At 43.1% G+C, this 22,193-nt stretch overlaps 1 protein-coding gene across 1 annotated transcript in view; it reads left to right on the plus strand.

Annotated features, from left to right (window-relative positions):
• LOC112068322 (heterogeneous nuclear ribonucleoprotein L-like) overlaps positions 1-22,193 on the plus strand; it is a 62,556-nt gene that overhangs the window by 37,631 nt on the left and 2,732 nt on the right. Inside the window, exons 3-10 of the mRNA XM_070438104.1 lie at positions 87-324; positions 3,211-3,296; positions 3,541-3,637; positions 3,768-3,840; positions 17,105-17,170; positions 17,629-17,843; positions 21,735-21,856; positions 22,026-22,191. Of these exons, the coding sequence (XP_070294205.1) occupies positions 87-324; positions 3,211-3,296; positions 3,541-3,637; positions 3,768-3,840; positions 17,105-17,170; positions 17,629-17,843; positions 21,735-21,856; positions 22,026-22,191 (1,063 nt within the window). The remainder of the gene's footprint in view (positions 1-86; positions 325-3,210; positions 3,297-3,540; positions 3,638-3,767; positions 3,841-17,104; positions 17,171-17,628; positions 17,844-21,734; positions 21,857-22,025; positions 22,192-22,193) is intronic.

The following is a 22,193-nucleotide window of genomic DNA, read 5'->3' on the forward strand; positions in this document are numbered from 1 at the left end:
CTCAGTCCATTTAGAGTAATGGACACATTTTCCACTCAGTCAATTGAATTCTAATGGACTTCCTTGTTGTTCTGTGTTGATGGCAGCTATGTGATGATGATGCCCTTTAAGCGGCAGGCGCTGGTGGAGTTTGAGATGGTGGAGAGTGCTGATAAGTGTGTGGCATGTGGCAGTAGCGAGGCCGTCTACATCGCAGGCCAGCAGGCCTTCTTCAACTACTCCACCAGCAAGAGGATCACTCGCCCCACCAACTCAGACAACCCCAACAGTGGCAACAAGGTCCTGCTCCTGTCTATCCAGAATCCCCTCTACCCCATCACCACGGTAATCAGTGCTGAAAATACATACTGTATTATACATTAGAATGATAAAATATATGTAATATATGCCATTTAGCAAACGCTTTTATCCAAAGCAACTTACAGTCATGTGTTCATTCATTTTGCGTATGGGTGGTCCCAGGAATCAAACCCACTATCCAGGCATTAAAAGCACCATACTCTATCAACTGAGCGACAAAGAACCATTACCACAGTGGCAGTTATTAAGTCGCTCTGTGCCATGCCCCTGGTACTGTATGTATGCTATTCTCTCACCTTGGTAACAGTAGCTAACGAGAGTCCTTGATTATTGCCCATATTATCAGTAGTCAAGTGAATATATGAATCGAAAGCATTGTGTATTATCATTTTTTTACTCTTTCTTGCTCTCTCACTCCTCTATATCTCTATGTTATCTCTCTGTCTCCCTCTCGCTCCTAATGTGAGCTGACGGGCTACATTTAGAAAGTAGTGTTTTAAAGCATCCTCGGGCTGTTTCAAGGTGTATTTGTCCCGGAGTTTGCATATCCCCCTCCCCCTTGCTCTCTCTATCATCTCCCCCTGCTCTCTTTCTGCCTTTCTCCCTCTCAGGTACTGATAGATAGAGAGGGATCTCAGCRGGGCGTCTGTAGATGTGTTCAGATAGCATGTGTCTGATGATTAGAATACCAGGAAGCTCACATATATCAGTCTTCCTCAGATATGGATGAACAAATAGGCTGAGAAAGCATCCAGCACTGCTTCCCTGTGTCTAATTCCAGCTGAGCATAGAGGAAATACAATAGTTATGCACGCTGGTCATGGATAGGGTTGAATTGTCTTATTATTGAGTCAAACAGAGTCTGATTAGAGAGACACAGTCACTGTGCTAGAACATACAAGCATTATGGAAGAATGAACACACACACTAAAGGACTGATAGATGTATGCACATAGATATACACTCACTCTTATAGATAGACATACAATGCCATACTAGAGTGTCTTATATCAAGACTAATGGAACTTTAAAATGGAACATATAGGTTCCTGCATCCAGATTGCTCTCGCTATTGTATAATTGTGTAATGGCACAGGAGGGGATGGCTGCCGTTTTACAGGCTCCTAACCAACTGTGCTTTTTGCTTGTTTTTTCACATTGTTTGTAACTCATTTTGTACATAATGTTGCTGCTACCGTCTCTTGTGACCGAAAAGAGCTTCTGGACATCAGAACAGTGATTACTCACCTCGAACTGGACAAAGATTTTTTCTTTAATGAGTCCGACGCGAAGGATATACTGCTTTGTTGAGACAAGGCCCAAATCCCCGTCATCCGCGAAGAAAAGACGGAGAAGGGGGGGGTCTTGTAAGAATTTGCAGACGAGTAGGTAAACCTCCACTACTCTCCGTATTATTGGCCAATGTGTAATCATTGGAAAACAAACTGGACAATCTACGATTAAGACTATGCTACCAACGGGACATTTGAAACTGTAATATCTTATGTTTCACAAGATGTGGCTAAACGACGACACGGATAATATAGAGCTGGCTGGCTTCTCCGTGCATTGGCAGAACAGAGCAGCTATGTCTGGTAAGATGAGGGGCGGGGTGTGTGTCTATTTGTCAATAACTGCTGATGCGCAATGTCTAATATTAAAGAAGTCTCGAGGTATTGCTCGCCTGAGGTAGAATACCTCATGATAAGCTGTAGACCACACTATCTACCAAGAGAGTTCTCATCTATATTATTCGTAGCCGTCTATTTACCACTACAAACCGATGCTGGCACTAAGACCGCACTCAACGAGGTGTATAAGGCCATAAGCAAACAAGAAAATGCTCATCCAGAAGCGGCGCTCCTAGTGGCCGGGGACTTTAATGCAGGGAAACTTAAATCCGTTTGACCTAATTCCACCAGAGGAAACAAAACTCTAGACCACTTTCACTCCACACACAGAGACGCATACAAAGCTCTATCTCGCCCTCCATTTGGCAAATCTGACCATAATTCTATCCTCCTTATTCCTGCTTACAAGCAAAAACTTAAGCAGGAAGTATGCACGCTGGTCATGGATAGGGTTGAATTGTCTTATTATTGAGTCAAACAGAGTCTGATTAGAGAGACACAGAAGTGGTCAGAGGATGCGGGTGCTATGACTGTTTTGTTAGCACAAACTGGAATATGTTCTGGGATCCATCCAATGGCATTGAGGAGTATACCACCTCAGTCACCGGCTTCATCAATAAGTGCATCGACGACGTCGTCCCCACAATGACCGTACGTACATATTCCAACCAGAAGCCATGGACTACAGGCAACATCTGCACCGAGCTAAAGGCTACATCTGCCGCTTTCAAAGAGCGGGACTCTAACCCGGATGCTTATAAGAAATCCCGCTATGCCCTCAGATGAACCATCAAACAGGCAAAGCGTCAATACAGGACTAAGATTGAATTATACTACACCGGCTCTGACGCTCGTCGAATGTGGCAGGGCTTGAAAACTATTACGGACTACAAAGGGAAACACAGCCGCGRGCTGCCCAGTGACGCGAGCCTACCAGACGAGCTAAATGCCTTTTCTGCTTGCTACGAGGCAAGGAACACTGGTACTGGTACCTGAATATAGTCTCATTGTTGTTATGTAATTTTCTTGTGTTACTTTTTATTTTATTTTTTACTTTAGTTTATTTAGGAAATATTTTCTAAACTCTATTTCTTGAACTGCATTGTTGGTTAAGGGCTTGTAAGTAAGCATTTCTCGGTAAGGTCTACTACACCTGTTGTATTCGGCACATGTGGCAAATATAATTTGATTTGATTTGATTGGAGCTTTTATCTTCCGTCTGCAGCCTTGGTGAGAGCTGACTAAAACATTCTTTCTGTCTCCCTCTGTTGTCTCCAAGGATGTTCTCTACACCGTCTGCAACCCCATCGGCAGTGTGATGCGCATCGTCATCTTCAAACGCAACGGCATCCAGGCCATGGTGGAATATCCTTTCTGTCTGTCTGTCTGTCTGGCTGACAGGCTGTCTGTCTGTTAGGGTGTGAGTGTTAGGGGTGGAGGGTGAGCCAATAAGAAATGTATCCCCAAGTCAAATTATTCAATGAGCATAGACTTGTTTTTGTTGATGGGTTTAGAGGTTTTATAACTTCTATCCGGGGACTTGTAATTGTGAATTGAGGCTTGAGGTTCGTTGGTTGTTTTGCTGTTGTCCTTAACTTGTCCTCCTCACATTTGAGTCCGTCGAGTGTGCTCAGAAAGCTAAGGCTGCTCTCAATGGAGCTGACATCTATGCCGGCTGCTGCACCTTAAAAATTGAATATGCAAGGGTAAGTCTATATTCACCACACGCAATCACATATATAATTCTTAGCAAATAGATTTTGTTTAAAACACCAGAGCACTTCCTGATGATCAGCCTCAGCATGCAACAACATATCTGTTGTTTCCCCCCTGTAGCCAACTCGCTTGAACGTGATCAGAAATGACAACGAGAGCTGGGACTACACAAAGCCTTACCTGGTCCGAAGAGGTAACAATCTGCTCCTAGTTCTGTAGGCTATGGAGCACTCTCATTGTGTAGAAGCTGCTGTGTTAGGACTAAAACCTGCAATATCGGGCTGTCAGAGAGTCCATGGGCAGCCTGCAGGGCAGAGTCAGGTTTTTCTCCCTCTGGCTCAGTAACTCAAATTTGTTCAGGCTGCAAACAGAACAGCAGGAAAGGAGCGGTAAGGATATCAAATAAGTGTGGCTCTTTCTCTCTTTTCATTCCTGCAGGCTGTAGATAAATCAGATCTTAGCTGTTGGAGAGAGAGAGCGACAGAGAGAGGAGAGAGAGCGACACAGAGAGAGAGAGAAAGACAATTTGTCTTGAGTTTAGTCTGCATCAGCTGAAATGAAACAGATACTTGGCGATACTTCTCTATATCCTCGCTAACGTTGCTAAATGTGAGACAGAGAGATACTGAGTCAGAGGCTGATGTGGGTACGGTGGTTTTATCATTGTATGAGGAATGTTACAGTAGCACAGATGCTGTTTGAAAAAAGAGCAGAGATATGGCCCTGTTTATGTGAAGTCATCATTGTCACTGTAGCGCACCTATTGGAAGGTGTTTAAGGACCAGTATGGACCACAGACCTGCAGTCAACCAAGCCAACACAAGATCGACCCACTGCGCGTCCTTCTCCAAGCAACACACTCTCACATCCGTCTCTCACAAGCCTGCACCTGCCGCCCATGGGAATAGAGAGAGAGAGAGAGAGAGAGAGAGAGAGAGGGATGGATGGACGACAGGCTGACCCTGCACAACAACATGCATCCATCTTCACCCAAACCTCAAGAGAGAGGGAGAAAGACTACTCATTCATCCTGACCTCATGCAACCTCAACATCAACACGCCCAGGAGAACCCGCCAGTGCCACCTCATGGCTGGAGGACTGACTGCTTTTAGACTGGACCTATTTTCTTCTCTTGCTTGCATCCTGATCTTATTCAGTCAGTACTCTGACTGGCTAAATCCCTTTATATCCCCTCACCAAATGACCAGTAGTAGAAATATTTATGTATTAGTGTATACAATCCCTAGTCTGGACATTGGAACATTAAAGTGCATTTCTCTCTGTCTTCAAGCCTGTAGAGAAAGCCTGTATTCTGTTAAATCAGACAATAAGATACACACCTATGCTCTGTAATCTACTTAAATACCAAATTGACACTATCTTCTTCTATAAGCTATACTTTATATTATAGTATTTCTGTCAATGTCAATGTGTTGAAATGCCTATTTTAGCAGAGAGAAAAGTTTAGATAATAATTATTGCATGCACTGTTAATGGAAGCACATTGTGTGGATGAAGAGAGTCACAGTTCCTTTTATGATTGTTTCAACTCCCTAGTAAAGTCCCAGCTCTGTGAGACCTGGAGTCCCTCTATCAGAGGTCCAACTTCTCTATCTCCATCTGAAAGTCACAGCTCTGTGAATGTCATAGCCCCTTGTCTCTTAAAGTGCATCTATCTATTCAGACTAACCAGGGGACATTAGTAACCAGCTTAGGAGGTTTACTTTACGATGAACATCTCCCTTTACTGCGTGGCTAAATTAGAAAACTCAGGCAAGAAAACTCATTTGAAACCCCAGTGAGAGTGAGTTAGCCTCCTGCTGTGGCATTCTCACAGCATTCTAATTGATTCCTCCAGTGTCCTCTGTGGACAGCTCTTAACTCAGGACACACTGCTTAAGTAACATGCTTACCTGCTTACCTGAGAGGAACTGATATTTTATTCACTTTGAAGCACCCTCACACCTTTATTATACTGGGTGTTGGATTGTATATCAGCCCATTTTATGTGAGCTGATAAACAATGCTTAACTTGGACTGAAATAGTGTCGGTACTCATTTTGGGTACCGGTATTGTTTATTATTTAGGTGCCAGAACTCCCCAATACTTTTAATCTAATATTCTATAAGAGTTGCAGGAACTCAAGCAGTACTCAGTTCCTGTGAGCTCCTGCCCAAGTCAAGCTCTGCTGATAAGTCATAGCTCTATCAGCTAGAATGAAGTAACCCAGACCTCTACTCTATCTATCATCTGGTCTGCAGCACCTTCTGATACAGAACCCATTTCCCTGGCATTGTGGAACAGGTGTTAACATGGTGTTACAACGTGTTAGTACTTGATGCTCTACCAACTGCAACAACAAAGTGTCTGTTTTACATCCCATGGGGACCAGCCAGAGAGGCTCTCTGTGACATCACGTCCCCTCTGAGATGCTTTAACCGCAGCAGGGTTCATTTTGCTGTAGCCTACAGCAAAGATCTTAATTTGAGCCAGTTTGCTACAGCAAGACAATAATCCTGCAGCAATAGCAAATGTGAATTATTATGTGGATTATAATATATGGCTTTTTTGTAGGGGTTGATAAATAACAAACTTCAGAAGCCTGAAATACAGTACAAGTTTTACATTTCCTGCATTGCAGGAAAGTTCTCCTGCAACAGGGTGATCAAATTAAGATCCAAATTAAGATCCTACATCTGTAGTAGGCCTCCTCCTCAGCTATGACCCTTACCCCCTGGCACCTTTGTAGGAAATAGCATTCAGCTTGAGTGGGGTAATAACTAGCCATTTACACTGAAAATCTAATGGACCATTTCCCCAAAAATGTAGAAAGTCAGTCAAGAAGAGAAGCAGCGCTTTCATTTTCTTATCAGCTCAGCAGGGAAATGATGATTGCCAAAGCAAATCTCTGGTAGCTTTTGATTTGATTAATTAGGATCCCCAACGGTGACAGCTAGTCTTACTGGGGCCTGACATATAACAAAAAAGACATTACAGACAAAATACTTTACAATTTACATACATTTAAAAACATTAACATGTAGTGTGTGTGTGTGTGTGTGTGTGTGTGTGTGTGTGTGTGTGTGTGTGTGTGTGTGTGTCTGTGCGCGAGCATCTATCAGTTACACATACTGTACATGTCAGTACATACACACAAGTAGGTCACATGGGGAGAGGCGTTGTGGCGTGAGGTGTTGCTTTATTTGTTTTTTGAAACCAGGTTTGCTGTTCACTTAYGCTAAATAATATTGAAGGGAGTTCCATGCACTCATGGCTCTGTATAATACTGTACGTTTCTTTGAATTTGTTTTGGATATGGGGGGCATGCCTGGTGGTGTCAGTGATGTGTATAAGTTGACTATGCAAACAATTAGGAATTTCCAATACATTAATCTTTCTTATAAAAACAAGAAGTGACGCAGTCAGATTTTCCTCAACTGTTAGCCAAGAGAGACTGGCATGCATAGTATTAATATTAGCCCTCTGATTACAGTGAAGAGCAAAACTGATTAGAATGTAGAGCAAAACGTGCCGCTCTGTTCTGGGCCAGCTCCAGCTTAACTAGGTCTTTGCAGCACTGGACCATATGACTGGACAATAATCAAGATAAGATAAAACTAGAGCCTACAGGACTTGCTTTGTGGAATGTGACCTCAGACCTCTCCCCATCTTTAAAACCATTGAATCTATATGTTTTGACCAGGACAGTTTACAATCTAAGGTAACACCAAGTAATTTAGTCTCCTCAACTTGTTCAACAGCAACACCATGTATTACCAGATTCAGCTTAGGTCTAGAATTTAGGGAAGGATTTGTACCAAATACAATGCTCTTAGTTTTAGAGATGTTCAGGACCAGTTTGTTACTGGCCACCTAAGGGTTTCAGTGACTTCACCAGCTGTGGTTGCTGATGCGGATATACAGTGGGGAGAACAAGTATTTGAACAAGTACGGAATTTAAAACACAAATCCAGAAAATCACATTGTATGATTTTTAAGTAATTAATTTGCATTTTATTGCATGACATAAGTATTTAATCACCTACCAACCAGTAAGAATTCCGGCTCTCACAGACCTGTTAGTTTTTCTTTAAGAAGCCCTCCTGTTCTCCACTCATTACCTGTATTAACTGCACCTGTTTGAACTCGTTACCTGTATAAAAGACACCTGTCCACACACTCAATCAAACAGACTCCAACCTCTCCACAATGGCCAAGACCAGAGAGCTGTGTAAGGACATCAGGGATAAAATTGTAGACCTGCACAAGGCTGGGATGGGCTACAGGACAATAGGCAAGCAGCTTGGTGAGAAGGCAACAACTGTTGGCACAATTGTTAGAAAATGGAAGAAGTTCAAGATGACGGTCAATCACCCTCGGTCTGGGGCTCCATGCAAGATCTCACCTCGTGGGCATCAATGATCATGAGGGAGGTGAGGGATCAGCCCAGAACTACACGGCAGGACCTGGTCAATGACCTGAAGAGAGCTGGGACCACAGTCTCAAAGAAAACCATTAGTAACACACTACGCCGTCATGGATTAAAATCCTGCAGCGCACGCAAGGTCCCCCTGCTCAAGCCAGCGCATGTCCAGGCCCGTCTGAAGTTTGCCAATGACCATCTGGATGATCCAGAGGAGGAATGGGAGAAGGTCATGTGGTCTGATGAGACAGAAATAGAGCTTTTTGGTCTAAACTCCACTCGCCGTGTTTGGAGGAAGAAGAAGGATGAGTACAACCCCAAGAACACCATCCCAACCTTGAAGCATGGAGGTGGAAACATCATTCTTTGGGGATGCTTTTCTGCAAAGGGGACAGGACGACTGCACCGTATTGAGGGAGGATGGATGCGGCCATGTATCGCGAGATCTTGGCCAACAACTCCTTCCCTAGTAAGAGCATCGAAGATGGGTCGTGGCTGGGTCTTCCAGCATGACAATGACCTGAAACACACAGCCAGGGCAACTAAGGAGTGGTCTGTAAGAAGCAATCTCCAAGGTCCTGGAGTGGCCTAGCCAGTCTCCAGACCTGAACCCAATAGAAAATCTTTGGAGGGAGCTGAAAGTCCGTATTGCCCAGCGACAGCCCCGAAACCTGAAGGATCTGGAGATGGTCTGTATGGAGGAGTGGGCCAAAATCCCTGCTGCAGTGTGTGCAAACCTTGTCAAGAACTACAGGAAACGTATGATCTCTGTAATTGCAAACAAAGGTTTCTGTACCAAATATTAAGTTCTGCTTTTCTGATATATATAAATTATAATATAATTATAATATAATAAAATGCAAATTAATTACTTAAAAATCATACAATGTGATTTTCTGGATTTTTGTTTTAGATTCCGTCTCTCACAGTTGAAGTGTACCTATGATAAAAAATTACAGACCTCTACATGCTTTGTAAGTAGGAAAATCGGCAGTGAATCAAATACTTGTTCTCCCCACTGTAGGTGAATCATCAGCATACACGGACACACATGCTTTGTTTAATGCCTGAGGCAGGTCATTGGTAAAAATGGAAATGAGTAGAGCGCCTAGAAAGCTGCCCTGCGGTACACCACACTTTACATGTTTGACCTTAGAGAAGCTTCCATTTAAGAAAACCCTCTGAGTTCTATTAGATAGATAGCTCTGAATCCACGATATGGCAGAGGTTAAAAAGCCATAACACATACGTTTTCTCAACAACAGTTTATGGTCAATAATATCAAAGGCTGCACTCAGTACATGTTGAGTGCCCTTCTCTATAAGCATGCTGAAAGTCTGTTGTTAATTTGTTTACAGAGAAATAGCATTGTGTTTGGTCAAACACATTTTTCCCCAGCAGTTTGCTAAGAGCTGGCAACAAGCTGATAGGTCTGCTGTTAGAACCAGTAAAGGCCACTTTAGCACTCTTGGGTAACGGAATGACTTTGGCTTCCGTCCAGGCCTGAGGACAAAGACTTTCCCCTTGACTCAGATGAAAGATTTGACAGATAGGAGTGGCTTTAGAGTCAGCCACCATCCTCAGTAGCTTTCCATCTAAGTTGTCAATGCCAGGAGGTTTGTCATTATTGATCAATAACAATCATTTCTCCAACTCTTCCACACTAACTTTCCAAAATKCAAACTTACAATGCTTTCCTTCATTCTTAGTTTTTTCATGCATGAGAACGATGGCTCAGTGTTCGCTATTGGCATTTTCTGAAAAGTTTGCCTGCTTTGCCAATGAAGTAATCATTCAAATAATAGTATGGTTAAACTCAAATATACTAATTGATTAAAAAAAACATTTTTTGGAAGAACATTTTTAGAAACTGTATAATCTTTGTAAATTGTATCATAAATAGGAATGGTGGAGTTATGTCACACATGCAAATAACCAAAATATATGGAAATGTCTGTTCTATTCAAAATTACAACCAGCTGCAGTATTACCGCAAATAAAGAGAAGGCAAGTGGAAATGGGAGACGGTAAAGAACTTGTCTGTCGGCCCTGCATTAAAGACCAAAATTACAAAAGAATTGACAGCTGCACCATATAGTTTGCAAAATAGTTGGGAGGTGATTTTAGATGTACCGATTCCATGGCACATGGTTTTATGAACTGAAACACAAAACGACGCCAGATTCAAAACATTCCATTTCAATTGTTATACAAAAGTCTTACAACCAATAGAATGTTATATATATGGGGGATAAAACGATCCCAGCTCTGCAGATTTTGCTGTGAAGAGACAGAATAATTCGATTATTTGTTTTGGTACTGCCCATATATACAGTTGAAGTCGGAAGTTTACGTACACTTAGGTTGGAGTCATTAAAACTTGTTTTTCAACCACTCCACAAATTTCTTGTTAACAAACTATAGTTTGGCAAGTCGGTTAGGAAATCTACTTTGTGCATGACACAAGTAATTTTTCCAACAATTGTTTACAGACAGATTATTTCACTTATAATTCACTGTATCACAATTCCAGTGGGTCAGAAGTTTACATACACTAAGTTGACTGTGCCTTTTAAACAGCTTGGAAAATTCCAGAAAATGATGTCATGGCTTTAGAAGCTTCTGATAGGCTAATTGACATCATTTGAGTCAATTGGAGGTGTATCTGTGGATGTATTTCAAGGCCTACCTTCAAACTCAGTGCCTCTTTGCTTGACATCATGGGCATATCAAAATAAATCAAGCCAAGACCTGAGAAAATAAATTGTAGACTTCTACAAGTCTGGTTCATCCTTGGCAGCAATTTCCAAACGCCTGAAGGTACCACGTTCATCTATACAAACAATAGTACTCAAGTATAAACACCATGGGACCACGCAGCTGTCATACCACTCAGGAAGGGGGCGCGTATTCTGTCTCCTAGAGATGAACGTACTTTGCTGCGAAAAGTGCAAATCAATCCCAGAATAACAGCAAAGGACCTTGTGAAGATGCTGGAGGAAACAGGTACAAAAGTATATATATCCGCAGTAAAACGAGTCCTATATCGACCTAACCTGAAAGGCCGCTCAGCAAGGAAGAAGCCACTGCTACAGAACTGCAATAAAAAAGCCAGACTACAGTTTGCAACTGCACATGGGGACAAAGATTGTACTTTTTGGAGAAATGTCCTCTGGTCTGATTAAACAAAAAATAGAACTGTTTGGCCATAATGACCATCGTTATGTTTGGAGGGAAAAGGGGGAGGCTTGCAAGCTGAAGAACACCATCCCAACCGTGAAGCACGGGGGTGGCAGCATCATGTTGTGGGGGTGCTTTGCTGCAGGAGGGACTGGTGCACTTCACAAAATAGATGGCATCATGAGGCAGGAAAATTACGTGGATATATTGAAGCAACATCAGTCAGGAAGTTAAAGCTTGGTCGCTAATGAGTCTTCCAAATGGACAATGACCCCAAGCATGCTTCCAAAGTTGTGGCAAAATGGCTTAAGGAAAACAAAGTCAAGGTATTGGAGTGGCCATCACAACGCCCTGTCCTCAATCCTATAGAAAATGTGTGGGCAGAACTAAAAAAGTGTGTGCGAACAAGGAGGCCTGCAAACCTGACTCAGTTACACCAGCTCTGTCAGGAGGAATGGGCCAAAATTCACCCAACTAATTGTGGGAAGCTTGTGGAAGGCTACCCGAAACGTTTGACCCAAGTTAAACAATTTAAAGGCAATGCTACCAAATGCTCATTGAGTGTATGTAAACTTCTGACCCACTGGGGATGTGACGAAAGAAATTAAAGCTGAAATAAATCATTCTCTCTACTATTATTCTGACATTTCACATTCTTAAAATAAAGTGGTGATCCTAACTGAGCTAGGGACATTTTTACTAGGATTAAATGTCAGGAATTGTGAGACTGAGTTTAAATGTAAACTTCCGACTTCAACTGTAGCTTGTTTTTGGTTCCAGGTTCAGGATTGTTTTACTTGGAGCTGACTGCAAATAGCATTGCTGGGTGATTTGATAAGTCATAGTCAATCGATCAATAATATAATAATACTCTTATCAAAGGTGTTTCTCTTTAATTTTACAATCTGTAGAAACTATGAGAATTGAAAGGTTCAGAACTTTTTGTGAAACATCACAGCACAGTGGAAAATATATGGCAGCTAGAAATGAAACTGGATGGTCTTCAGAGATAGATGGGAGGGGTTGAGGGGAGTTGAAGGCTGGGACTTAAAACAAACAAAAGATAACCAATGTAAAAAATATACTGTCCATGAAATGTATATATAAACTGGAAGTGGAAGCCTCAGTATTGTTGTCCATTAGTTTACTCCAATTAGGGGAGGGGTGATAGAGTTAGGGAACAATAATAAAGGAAAATGTATTTTACAAAATATATATTTCAAATAATATATTTGACCCCCACAAATAGATGGGGGGATTGGAAAGGATGCAGACAATTACATTGACAGAAGCCACAATCTATTTGCAATATTAAAGCTGATCTACCCACTAAAAAAGAGAGACAAAGATAATAATTGGCAATATCAAATGGTTTTGTGATGAATAAGCCATCTGATTCAATGAAATATAGAGTTCAATTTGTCTTTCTGGMCATAATTTAATTTAAAGTACTCCAAAGTTTTTTTCCATCATTCTTTATATCATTGATCTTAACTTCATAATACAGTTTTATCAATTTGTCAATTTGCGGTATGCCAGCCAGTCAGATGTGCAGCCAGACTTATTTGCCACTCCTTTTGCCCCATCTCTTTCAACCATACAGTATTTAAATTCCTCATCAATCCATGGAACCTTAACAGTTCTAACAGTCAGTTTCTTAACAGGTGCATATTAATCAATAATAAATGAATCAAGTGCAGCGTCTGGATGCTTCTTATTAATCACATCAGACAAACAAATATTTTTAACATCATCCACGTAGTCACAGCAAAATCTTAATACACTACTTCAGGCCCAGCTTTTGGAACTTTGGCTTTCCTGGATATAGCCACCATATTGTGATCACTGCATCCAATGGGTACGGATACAGCTTTAGAACAAAGTTCTACAGTATTAAAATGTGATGAATACATGTGGATGATCTTGTTCCTGTAGTGTTTGTAAACACCCTGGTAGGTTGATTAATAACCTGAACCAGATTAAAGGCACTGGTTACTCTCTTGATGAAAACCAGTCAATATTCAGGTTCCCAAGAAAGTAGACATTTCTGTTTACATCACATACACTAACAAGCATTTCACACATATTATTTAGATACTGACTGTTAGCACTTGGTGGCCTATAGCAATGCCCTGAAATAAAAGGCTTTCGATGTGCCAGGTGAACCTGCAACCACAACACTTCAATAACACTTGACATAAGGTCTTTACAGGGATATGGCTCTGAATATATATAGCAACACCTCCCCCTTAAGCATTTCTGTCTCTTCTATAGATGTTATATCCTTGTATTGATACTGCTGTATCATCAAATTAATTATCTGAGTCTCAGAAATGGCAAATATATGAACGTTATCTGATGTGGCTACATATATTAACATGGGCCATTTTCAGCCCCTTCCTGGGTAGCTTATCAGAGATAGACATGATATGGAAAAGAGCAAACAAAGCAAGAGAAAAAAATATACATTCAGCAGTCAATTAATCAATGTGTGTGTGTGTGTGTGTGTGTGTGTGTGTGTGTGTGTGCTGCAGGGTTGAAGCTATCAACCCATAGGCTTGGCTCTTTCATCCCTTCCTGGCTTTTGGGAGGGCGGGTGGACAATGAGCCTGTCATAGCGGATGTAAGCAATGTCCCCACGCGCTCTGGGAGCTTTCATGTCTGGGATGCGTTATTTCCTTTTCTGGCGCACAGCTTCAGGATAGTCTTCGTTGAGGAAGATGTACCTTGAACCTCGGGAACTTTACCACTATCGGCCTGGGCCTGTTACCTGGGTCTGTTACCTGGGCCTGTTACCTGGGCCGGTGGTGAGTTTTCCAGTCCTGTGGGCACGCTCCACCTCAATCTTCCTGTGGTCCATCTTCAGTTTCTCTGAGATCATTTCCCTCACTTTGTCCTCAGACTCCGTCCAGGTCTCATGTGGAGATTCTGCAATTCCGTCCACAACCATGTTGTTCCGCCTTGATTATCCCTCGAGTCTGATTTCTCCGTCATTGTTATCATGGATTCACACACAGAACTGATGTCCTCTCTCAATGACTTACAGATTGCTGTCATCTTGCCATTCTCCTGTTTCAACTCATCGAGCAGACCCTGGGGGAACTGCAAACTGTTCTTCAAGTCCTGGACCTCTCTGGTCAGGTCGTCCATTCTTTTATTAGTTGACTCCACCAGTATTCGGACAAAACACTTGACGCTATTTTCTTGTTGTTGTAACAACTGCTTGTAGAACTATTTTTGTTAGTTTAAAAGATCCTTCACCTGTGATAGAGAGACACCACTGTCCTCAACGGTACTCCCGCCGGCTTTGGTCTTTGTTAGGATAGCAATGTGGCGGCAGGTAGCCTAGTGGTTAGAGCGTTTAGACTTGTAACCAAAAGGTTACAAGGTTAAGGTTAAGATCCAATCCCCGAGCTGACAAGGTATAAATCTGTTGTTCTTCCCTGGAACAAGGCAGTTAACCCACTGTTCCTAGGCCGTCATTGAAAATAACAATTTGTTCTTAACTGACTTGCCTAGTTAAATAAATAAAATAAAATGTAGGTTACGCTGTTACTCCTCGCATTTCCAGACAGGGCAGTTCGCAGGGAAGATTGAAAACAACAAACAGCAGAGATCTAGAGAGCCACAAACCTGGTCCCTGCCACAATGGCTATCTGCATCGCGGGCTGCGTTTATGCTCTCAAGAAAACACCGCTAGCTTGATGGCAGCTAGCTATCATTTAGGCTAGCTTCTACACCAAGGAGCTCCTCAGACCCGGCCTTTGTTGGCAGGATCTCTGGACAGATAGTAGCAGACCCATCAACTGATGCCAACCGTGTCGCGGGATCCAAACTCAAAAGGTAGCTAGATAGTAACCAAATTTTTTCAATATACTTTCAAAACTTTCTAAAACAACTAACTTTCCAAAACTTTCTAAAACAACTAACTTTCCAAAACAACAAACCGAGCTTTCCCTCGTTCCGCGGTCCGTGTTGTGCGGTGCGTTCAAGACAAATGGAGGCTAGAGGATGTGCAGTGTAAAGCTGAGTGTACAGCAGGGGCCTGCAGTCTCTCCGAGGGAGTTCTTAATGATGGATCGTTTTCCCTTCTACCAAAAGGACGAGGAGACTAGAGGAAATAGGGGGATTTGTGAGGGGAGGGGGATTTCAGGGTATTTKAGGGTATTCGTGGCCTGAKTGKGGAGGGAGGGGCCGTAGSGTGAGATGGGGGGGGGGGGGGGTTTAGGTGACTTACGCTTGCACAGCAGATAAAACAATGAACCCTGCTGCACGTCCCTAATTTGTGACTGAAGGTCACTCTGTCTGTTTGATGAGCTTTCTCTCTCTCAATAATCCGGTACCGGTACCCCTGTATATAGTCTCGTTATTTGTTACTTTTTGATTAGATTGTTTTGCTTAATTTTTTTTTACTTCCATTTGGGTGGCGCACAATTGTCCCAGCATCGTCCGGTTAGGGGAGGGTTTGGCCAGGGTAGGCTGTCATTTTAAAATAAGAATTTGTTCTTAACTGACTTGCCTAGTTAAATAAAGGTAAAAAAAATTTTTTTATTTATTTAGTAAATCTAGTAAATCTTTTCTTAACTATATTGAACTGCATTGTTGGATAAGGGCTTGTAAGTAAGCATTTCATGGTACGGTCTACCTGTTGAATGTGGCGCATGTGACAAATAACATTTGATTTGAATATTTGATTTGAACTATTATTAGGCATGTTGAGGGCTCCTTTGGGACTGTTCTTGTGGGAGATGGGACTGCAGCTGCTCTTTGTCCATCCTGTGCCTCCATGTATCTCACTGTGATTCTGTGGCAGATGTGAACTGACTGTATGATGATGTAACACAGGTTGATGTTGTGCACTTGTGCTGAAAGAGACAACCTGTGCCAATAAAGCCAAGACCTCAGTGAGAGGGTTGCTGACTGTTCACGCTAGTGATGTAATTCAGGTACTATTCCTCCACCAATCTTTGTATTACAAATGTAACAATGTTTTCCCCCTATTTAAAACGTGATATTTTATGTTTCTTTCTATTCTTGTGTTTTCTCTCTACTGTTCCTTGTCTATAGGTTGTGAAGGATTTAAATTGTATTTTTTTAAAGTGAACTGCCGTTGGGGTTAACAGTAGGACCTACTTTTTAAAACATGTATTGGCGTCTTCTTCTCTCTGTGTGTATTAGTACAACATAGTACTACTATTTAAAGTGCTACTACTATGGTAAAGGTACAACTGTGGAGGCATTGTAGTCCTTCTAATGCAAATTATTACCAGGAGCATGCTCTAATAGAGCGGCAGGTGTTGGGCCAGTAACTGAAAGGTTGCTTGTTTGAATACTGGAGCCGACAAGGTGAAAAATCTGTTGCTGTGCCCTTGAGCAAGGCACAACCCTAATTGCTCTAGGGGTGCTGTACAATGATGACCCTACTCTTTGTGGGTGTCTCAGGGGGAGTTGGGATATGCAAGAAACACATTTCTATTACACACTTGTGTGTAACAGGACAAATATAAGCCCCCCTCCCAAAAAGGTATTATAATGTGTGTTAATCAATAGCATTTTTTCCATATGTAGCTTTGACTTCATTATTGTGCCCTGTTGTGCCTTATGCCTGCACTGTTACTATGTGAACTTGTAATGTAAAGTAAGATGTCAACAGAGAGTGGGTTTCCCCAGTCGGTGTACTCATACTCCCCTGTAATGTCACAGGGTTTCTGTCGCCTCTAATTATTCTGATTCTTTACTTCCAATGACCTTTCTATCAGTGTGTCTATGTGAATAGCACCTATTTGAATTTGTAGCCCAGAGCCATTTACCTCATACTCTCTCCCTATGTTGTGGATGTGTTGATGTTTCAGAGCGTGGGAAGGGCAGGCAGGCCATACTGGGAGAGCACCCGTCCTCTTACGGAGACAATGGATACGGTAAGATCCCGCCTCTCAGCACCAAAACACTACCATATTACTTAGTGTATCGGCTTCCTCCATCTCTAGACACAAACTGCTACATTATCCACTCTATCCACACAGACTGCTACATTATCCACCCCATCCACACTCCTTATTCCTCAGGTGAAACCCTGCACAACCACCTCTATGCCTCGGATGGTATAGATTCCCAAGTTTATCTGAAGGTGAGAGGATTAGAGAGTAGAGACCTCCCACCCTGCTTTGTCTCCAGAGGCTACCCATACATAACCCACCTCCAGACTCCTTTTACCATCAGGGTTGTGTTTAGTAGGATCAAACAGGACAAGAAAGTAGTAGCTGACCTCCTCCATTTCAAAATGTTTTATCCAGTTTCATGCCTACTGAACACAACTCAGGTGGAAGTGAAAGTTGTAACCCCTCCTCCTCCTTTCCCCTTGTGTTATGTATTCCAGGGTCACACTGCCCCCTGCTGCCTCTCCCAGGGAACAGCAGGTACAAGCTGAGCTCCCACGACATCCCAGAGGTGGTGGCTTACCCCCTGCCCCAAAGCTCCTCTTACAACAACCACGGCTCTAGCTCTGTCGCCATGGTGAGCGGCCTGCACCCCACCAAGATGAACTGCACCCGCATCTTCAACCTTTTCTGTCTCTATGGCAACATCGAAAAGGTCAGCAGCAGAGGTCCACTTTAGGAGGGACTTGAGGGCATCCATGTGTGTGTTTGTGATAGTTTGAGTGTGAATGAACATTTCTTTGATGAATTCATTTTTTGTTGTTGTCAGTGTGTGTTATTCTGTTTGAAGTATTTCTGTTTGAAGTAGGTGTGCTAAAGCAGTAGTTCTCAATCTCTCCTGGTGACCCACAACTGTTCCATGGATTTAATCTATTCCAGAGCTAGCACATCTGATTCATGGCGCCGGAGAAGATGGCTGACGTTTTACCTGCTCCTAACCAACTGTGGGGGGTTTTTCTCTGTTTTTTTTCGTTGTTTGTAACTTATTYTTTAACTTATTCTGTACATAATGTTGCTACTACCGTCTCTTATGACCGGAAATAACTTCTGGACATCAGAACAGCAATTACTCACCACGAACTGGCAAAAGCTATTTTTTTCTTTAACGAGTCCGACGAGCCCGACGTGAAAGACATACTGCTTTCCCGGGAACAGGCCCAAATCCCCATCATTTGCGTGAAGAGAAGACAGAGAAAAAGAGGTCGGAGGTCGAGCTGCATTCGGAGAATTCGTAGGCGATCGGGGGAAAAAACACTGCCTTCCGTTCTACTAGCTAACATGCAATCATTGGAAAATAAAAACAACGACCTACGAGGAAGATTAAACTACCAACGGGACATTTAAAAATGGTAATATCTTATGCTTCACTGAGTCGTGGCTGAACAATGACATTATCAACATACAGCTGGCTGGTTATACGCTATATCGGCAGGATAGAGCAGCTGTGTCTGGTAAAACAAGGGGGCGGACTATGTATATTTGTAAACAAATTCTAAGGAAGTCTCAAGGTTTTGCTCACCTGAGGTAGAGTATCTCATGATAAGCTGTAGACCACACTATCTACCTAGAGAGTTTTCATCTGTATTTTTTGTAGCTGTCTACATACCACCACAGACCRATGCTGRCACTAAGASCRCACTCAATGAGCTSTATWCCGCCAGAAGCAAACAGGAAAACGCTCATCCAGAGGCGGCGCTCCTAGTGGCCGGGACATTAATGCAGGGAAACTTAGATCCGCTTTACAAAATTTCTATCAGCATGTTAAATGTGTAACCAGAGGGAAAAAAACTCTAGACCACCTTTACTCCACACACAGAGACGTGTACAAAGATCTCCCTTGCCCTCCATTTGGCAAATCTGACCATAATTCTATCCTCCTTATTCCTGCTTACAAGCAAAAATTAGAGCAGGAAGCACCAGTGACTCGGTCAATAACAAAGTGGTCAGATGAAGCAGATGCTAAGCTACCGGACTGTTTTGCGAGCACAGACTGGAATATGTTCCGGGATTCTTCTGATGGCATTGAGGAGTATGCCACATCAGTCATTGGCTTCATCAATAAGTGCATCGATGACGTCGTCCCCACAGTGACCGTACGTACATACCCCAACCAGAAGCCATGGATTACAGGCATCATCTGCACTGAGCTAAAGGGTAGAGCTGCCGCTTTCAAGGAGCAGGACTTTAACCCGGAAGCTTATAAGAAATCCCACTATGCCCTCTGATGAACCATCAAACAGGCAAAGCGTCAATACAGGACTAAGATTGAATTATACTACACCGGCTCTGATGCTCGTCGAATGTGGCAGGGCTTGAGAACTATTACGGACTACAAAGGGAAACACAGCCGAGAGCTGCCCAGTGACACGAGCCTACCAGACGAGCTAAACTAGTCCGATGCTCACTTTGATGCAAACAACACTGAAACATGCATGAGAGCACCAGCTGTTCCGGACGACTGTGTGATCACGCTCTCCACAGCCGATGTGAGTAAGACCTTTAAACAGGACAGCATTCACAAGGCTGCAGGGCTATACGGATTATCAGGACGTGTACTACGAGCATGCGCTGACCAACTGGCAAGTGTCTTCACTGACATTTTCACCCTCTCCCTGTCCGAGTCTGTAATGTTTTAAGCAGACCACCATAGTCTCTGTGCCCAAGAACACTAAGGTAACCCGCCTAAATGACTACCGACTCGTAGCACTCACGTATGTAGCCATGAAGTTCTTTGAAAGGCTGATCATGGTTCACATCAACACCATTATCCCAGAAACCACTCCAATTTGCGTACCGCCTTAACAGATCCACAGATGATGCAATCTCTATTGCACTCCACACTGCCCTTTCCCACCTGGACAAAAGGAACACCTATGTGAGAATGCTATTAATTGACTACAGCTCAGCATTCAACACCATAGTGCCCTCAAAGCTCATCAATAAGCTAAGGACCCTGGGACTAAACACCTCCCTCTGCAACTGGATCCTGGACTTCCTGACGGGCCGCCCCCAGGTGGTAAGGGTAGGTAACAACACATCCGCCACACTGATCCTCAACACAGGGGACCCTCGGGTGCATGCTCAGTCCCCTCCTGTACTCCCTGTTCACTCATGACTGCACGGCCAGGCATGACTCCAACACCATCATTAAGTTTGCTGATGACACAACAGTAGTAGGCATGGTCACCGACAATGACGAGACAGCCTATAGGGAGGAGGTCAGAGACCTGGCCATGTGGTGTCAGGACAACAACTTCTCCCTTAACGTGATCAAGACAAAGGAGATGATTGTGGACTGCAGGAAAAGAGCATGCCCCCATTCTCATCAATGAGGCTGTGTTGGTGCAGGTTGAGAGCTTCAAGTTCCTTGGTGTCAGGATGCATCACCAACAAACTAACATGGTCAAACACACCAAGAAAGTCGTGAAGAGGGCACAACAAAACCTATTCCCCCTCAGGAGACTGAAAAGATTTGGCATGGGTCCTCAGATCCTCAAAAGGTTCTACAGCTGCACCATCGAGAGCATCCTGACTGGTTGCATCACTGCCTGGTATGGCAACTACTCAGCCTCCGACCGCAAGGCACTACAGAGGGTAATGCGTACAGCCCAGTACATCACTGGTGCTAAGCTGCCTGCCATCCAAGACCTCTATACCAGGCGGTGTCAGAGGAAGGCCCATAAAATTGTCAAAGACTCCAGCCACCCTAGTCATAGACTGTTATCTCTGCTACCGCATGGCAGCGGTACTGGAGCGACAAGTCTATGTCCAAGAGTCTTCTAAACAGCTTCTACCCCCAAGTCATAAGTCTCCTGAACATCTAATCAAATGGCAACCCAGACTATTTCCATTGCCCCCCCAACCCCTCTTTTACGCCGCTGCTACTCTCTGTTATTATCTATGCATAGTCACTTTAATAACTCTACCGGCATGTAGCCTTGTGGTTAGAGGTCTGGGCCAGTAACCGAAAGGTTGCTAGATCGAATCCCTGAGCTGACAATGTAAAATCTGTTGTTCTGCCCCTGAACAAAGCAGTTAACCCACTTTTCCTAGGCCGTCATTGTAAATAAGAATTTGTTCTTAAATGACTTGCCTAGTTAAATAAAGGTTAAATCAAATAAATAACGAAACCTACATGTACATATTACCTCGACTAACCGGTGCCCCCGCACATTGACTCTGTACCGGTACCCCCTGTATATAGTCCTGTTATTGTTATTTTACTGCTGTTCTTTAATTACTTGTTCCTTTTATTTCTTATTCTTATTAGTATTTTTTAAACTGCATTGTTGGTTAGGGGCTTGTAAGTAAGCATTTCACTGTTGTATTCAGCGCATTAAAATTTGATTTGATTCAAATTGTCAACTAATTATCAAGCCCTTGACTAAGTCAATCAGGTTAGCTAGTTCAGGGTGAAACAAAATTGTGAAATGTCTGGCTGGCCCCGAGGAGAGGTTTGAGAACCACTGTGCTAAAGGTGTATGTAGCTATATAGTATTTGAGGCTTGCTATGCACATCATGTGTCTAAATCTGTGTGTGTGGCAGGTGAAGTTCATGAAGAGTGTCCCGGGCACTGCCCTAGTAGAGATGGGGGATGAGTATGCAGTGGACAGGGCCATCACTCACCTCAACAGCATCAAGGTGTTTGGCAAGCGGCTTAATGTCTGGTGAGTGTCCTTGTTAGCATGTTAGAGGATAGCTTAGCACCTGCAGTATTCAACCACGGAATTAATGTTATTATCTTGCATTTTTTTACTAATTCTTTGTATTCCATTCCCTTCCTCTCAATTTCTCTCGTCCTCCTCTCTCCCTCTCTCTCTTTCTCTCTCTCTCCAGTGTGTCCAAGCAGCATGCGGTCATCCCCAGCCAGGTGTTTGAGCTGGAGGACGGCAGCAGCAGCTATAAGGACTTTGCCATGACCAGGAACAACCGCTTCACCAGCCAAGGCCAGGCCTCCAAGAACATCATCCAGCCACCCTCCTGTGTGTTGCACTACTACAACGT

Source organism: Salvelinus sp. IW2-2015, unplaced genomic scaffold, assembly GCF_002910315.2.
Source record: "Salvelinus sp. IW2-2015 unplaced genomic scaffold, ASM291031v2 Un_scaffold415, whole genome shotgun sequence".
Classification (NCBI taxonomy): Eukaryota; Metazoa; Chordata; class Actinopteri; order Salmoniformes; family Salmonidae; genus Salvelinus; species Salvelinus sp. IW2-2015.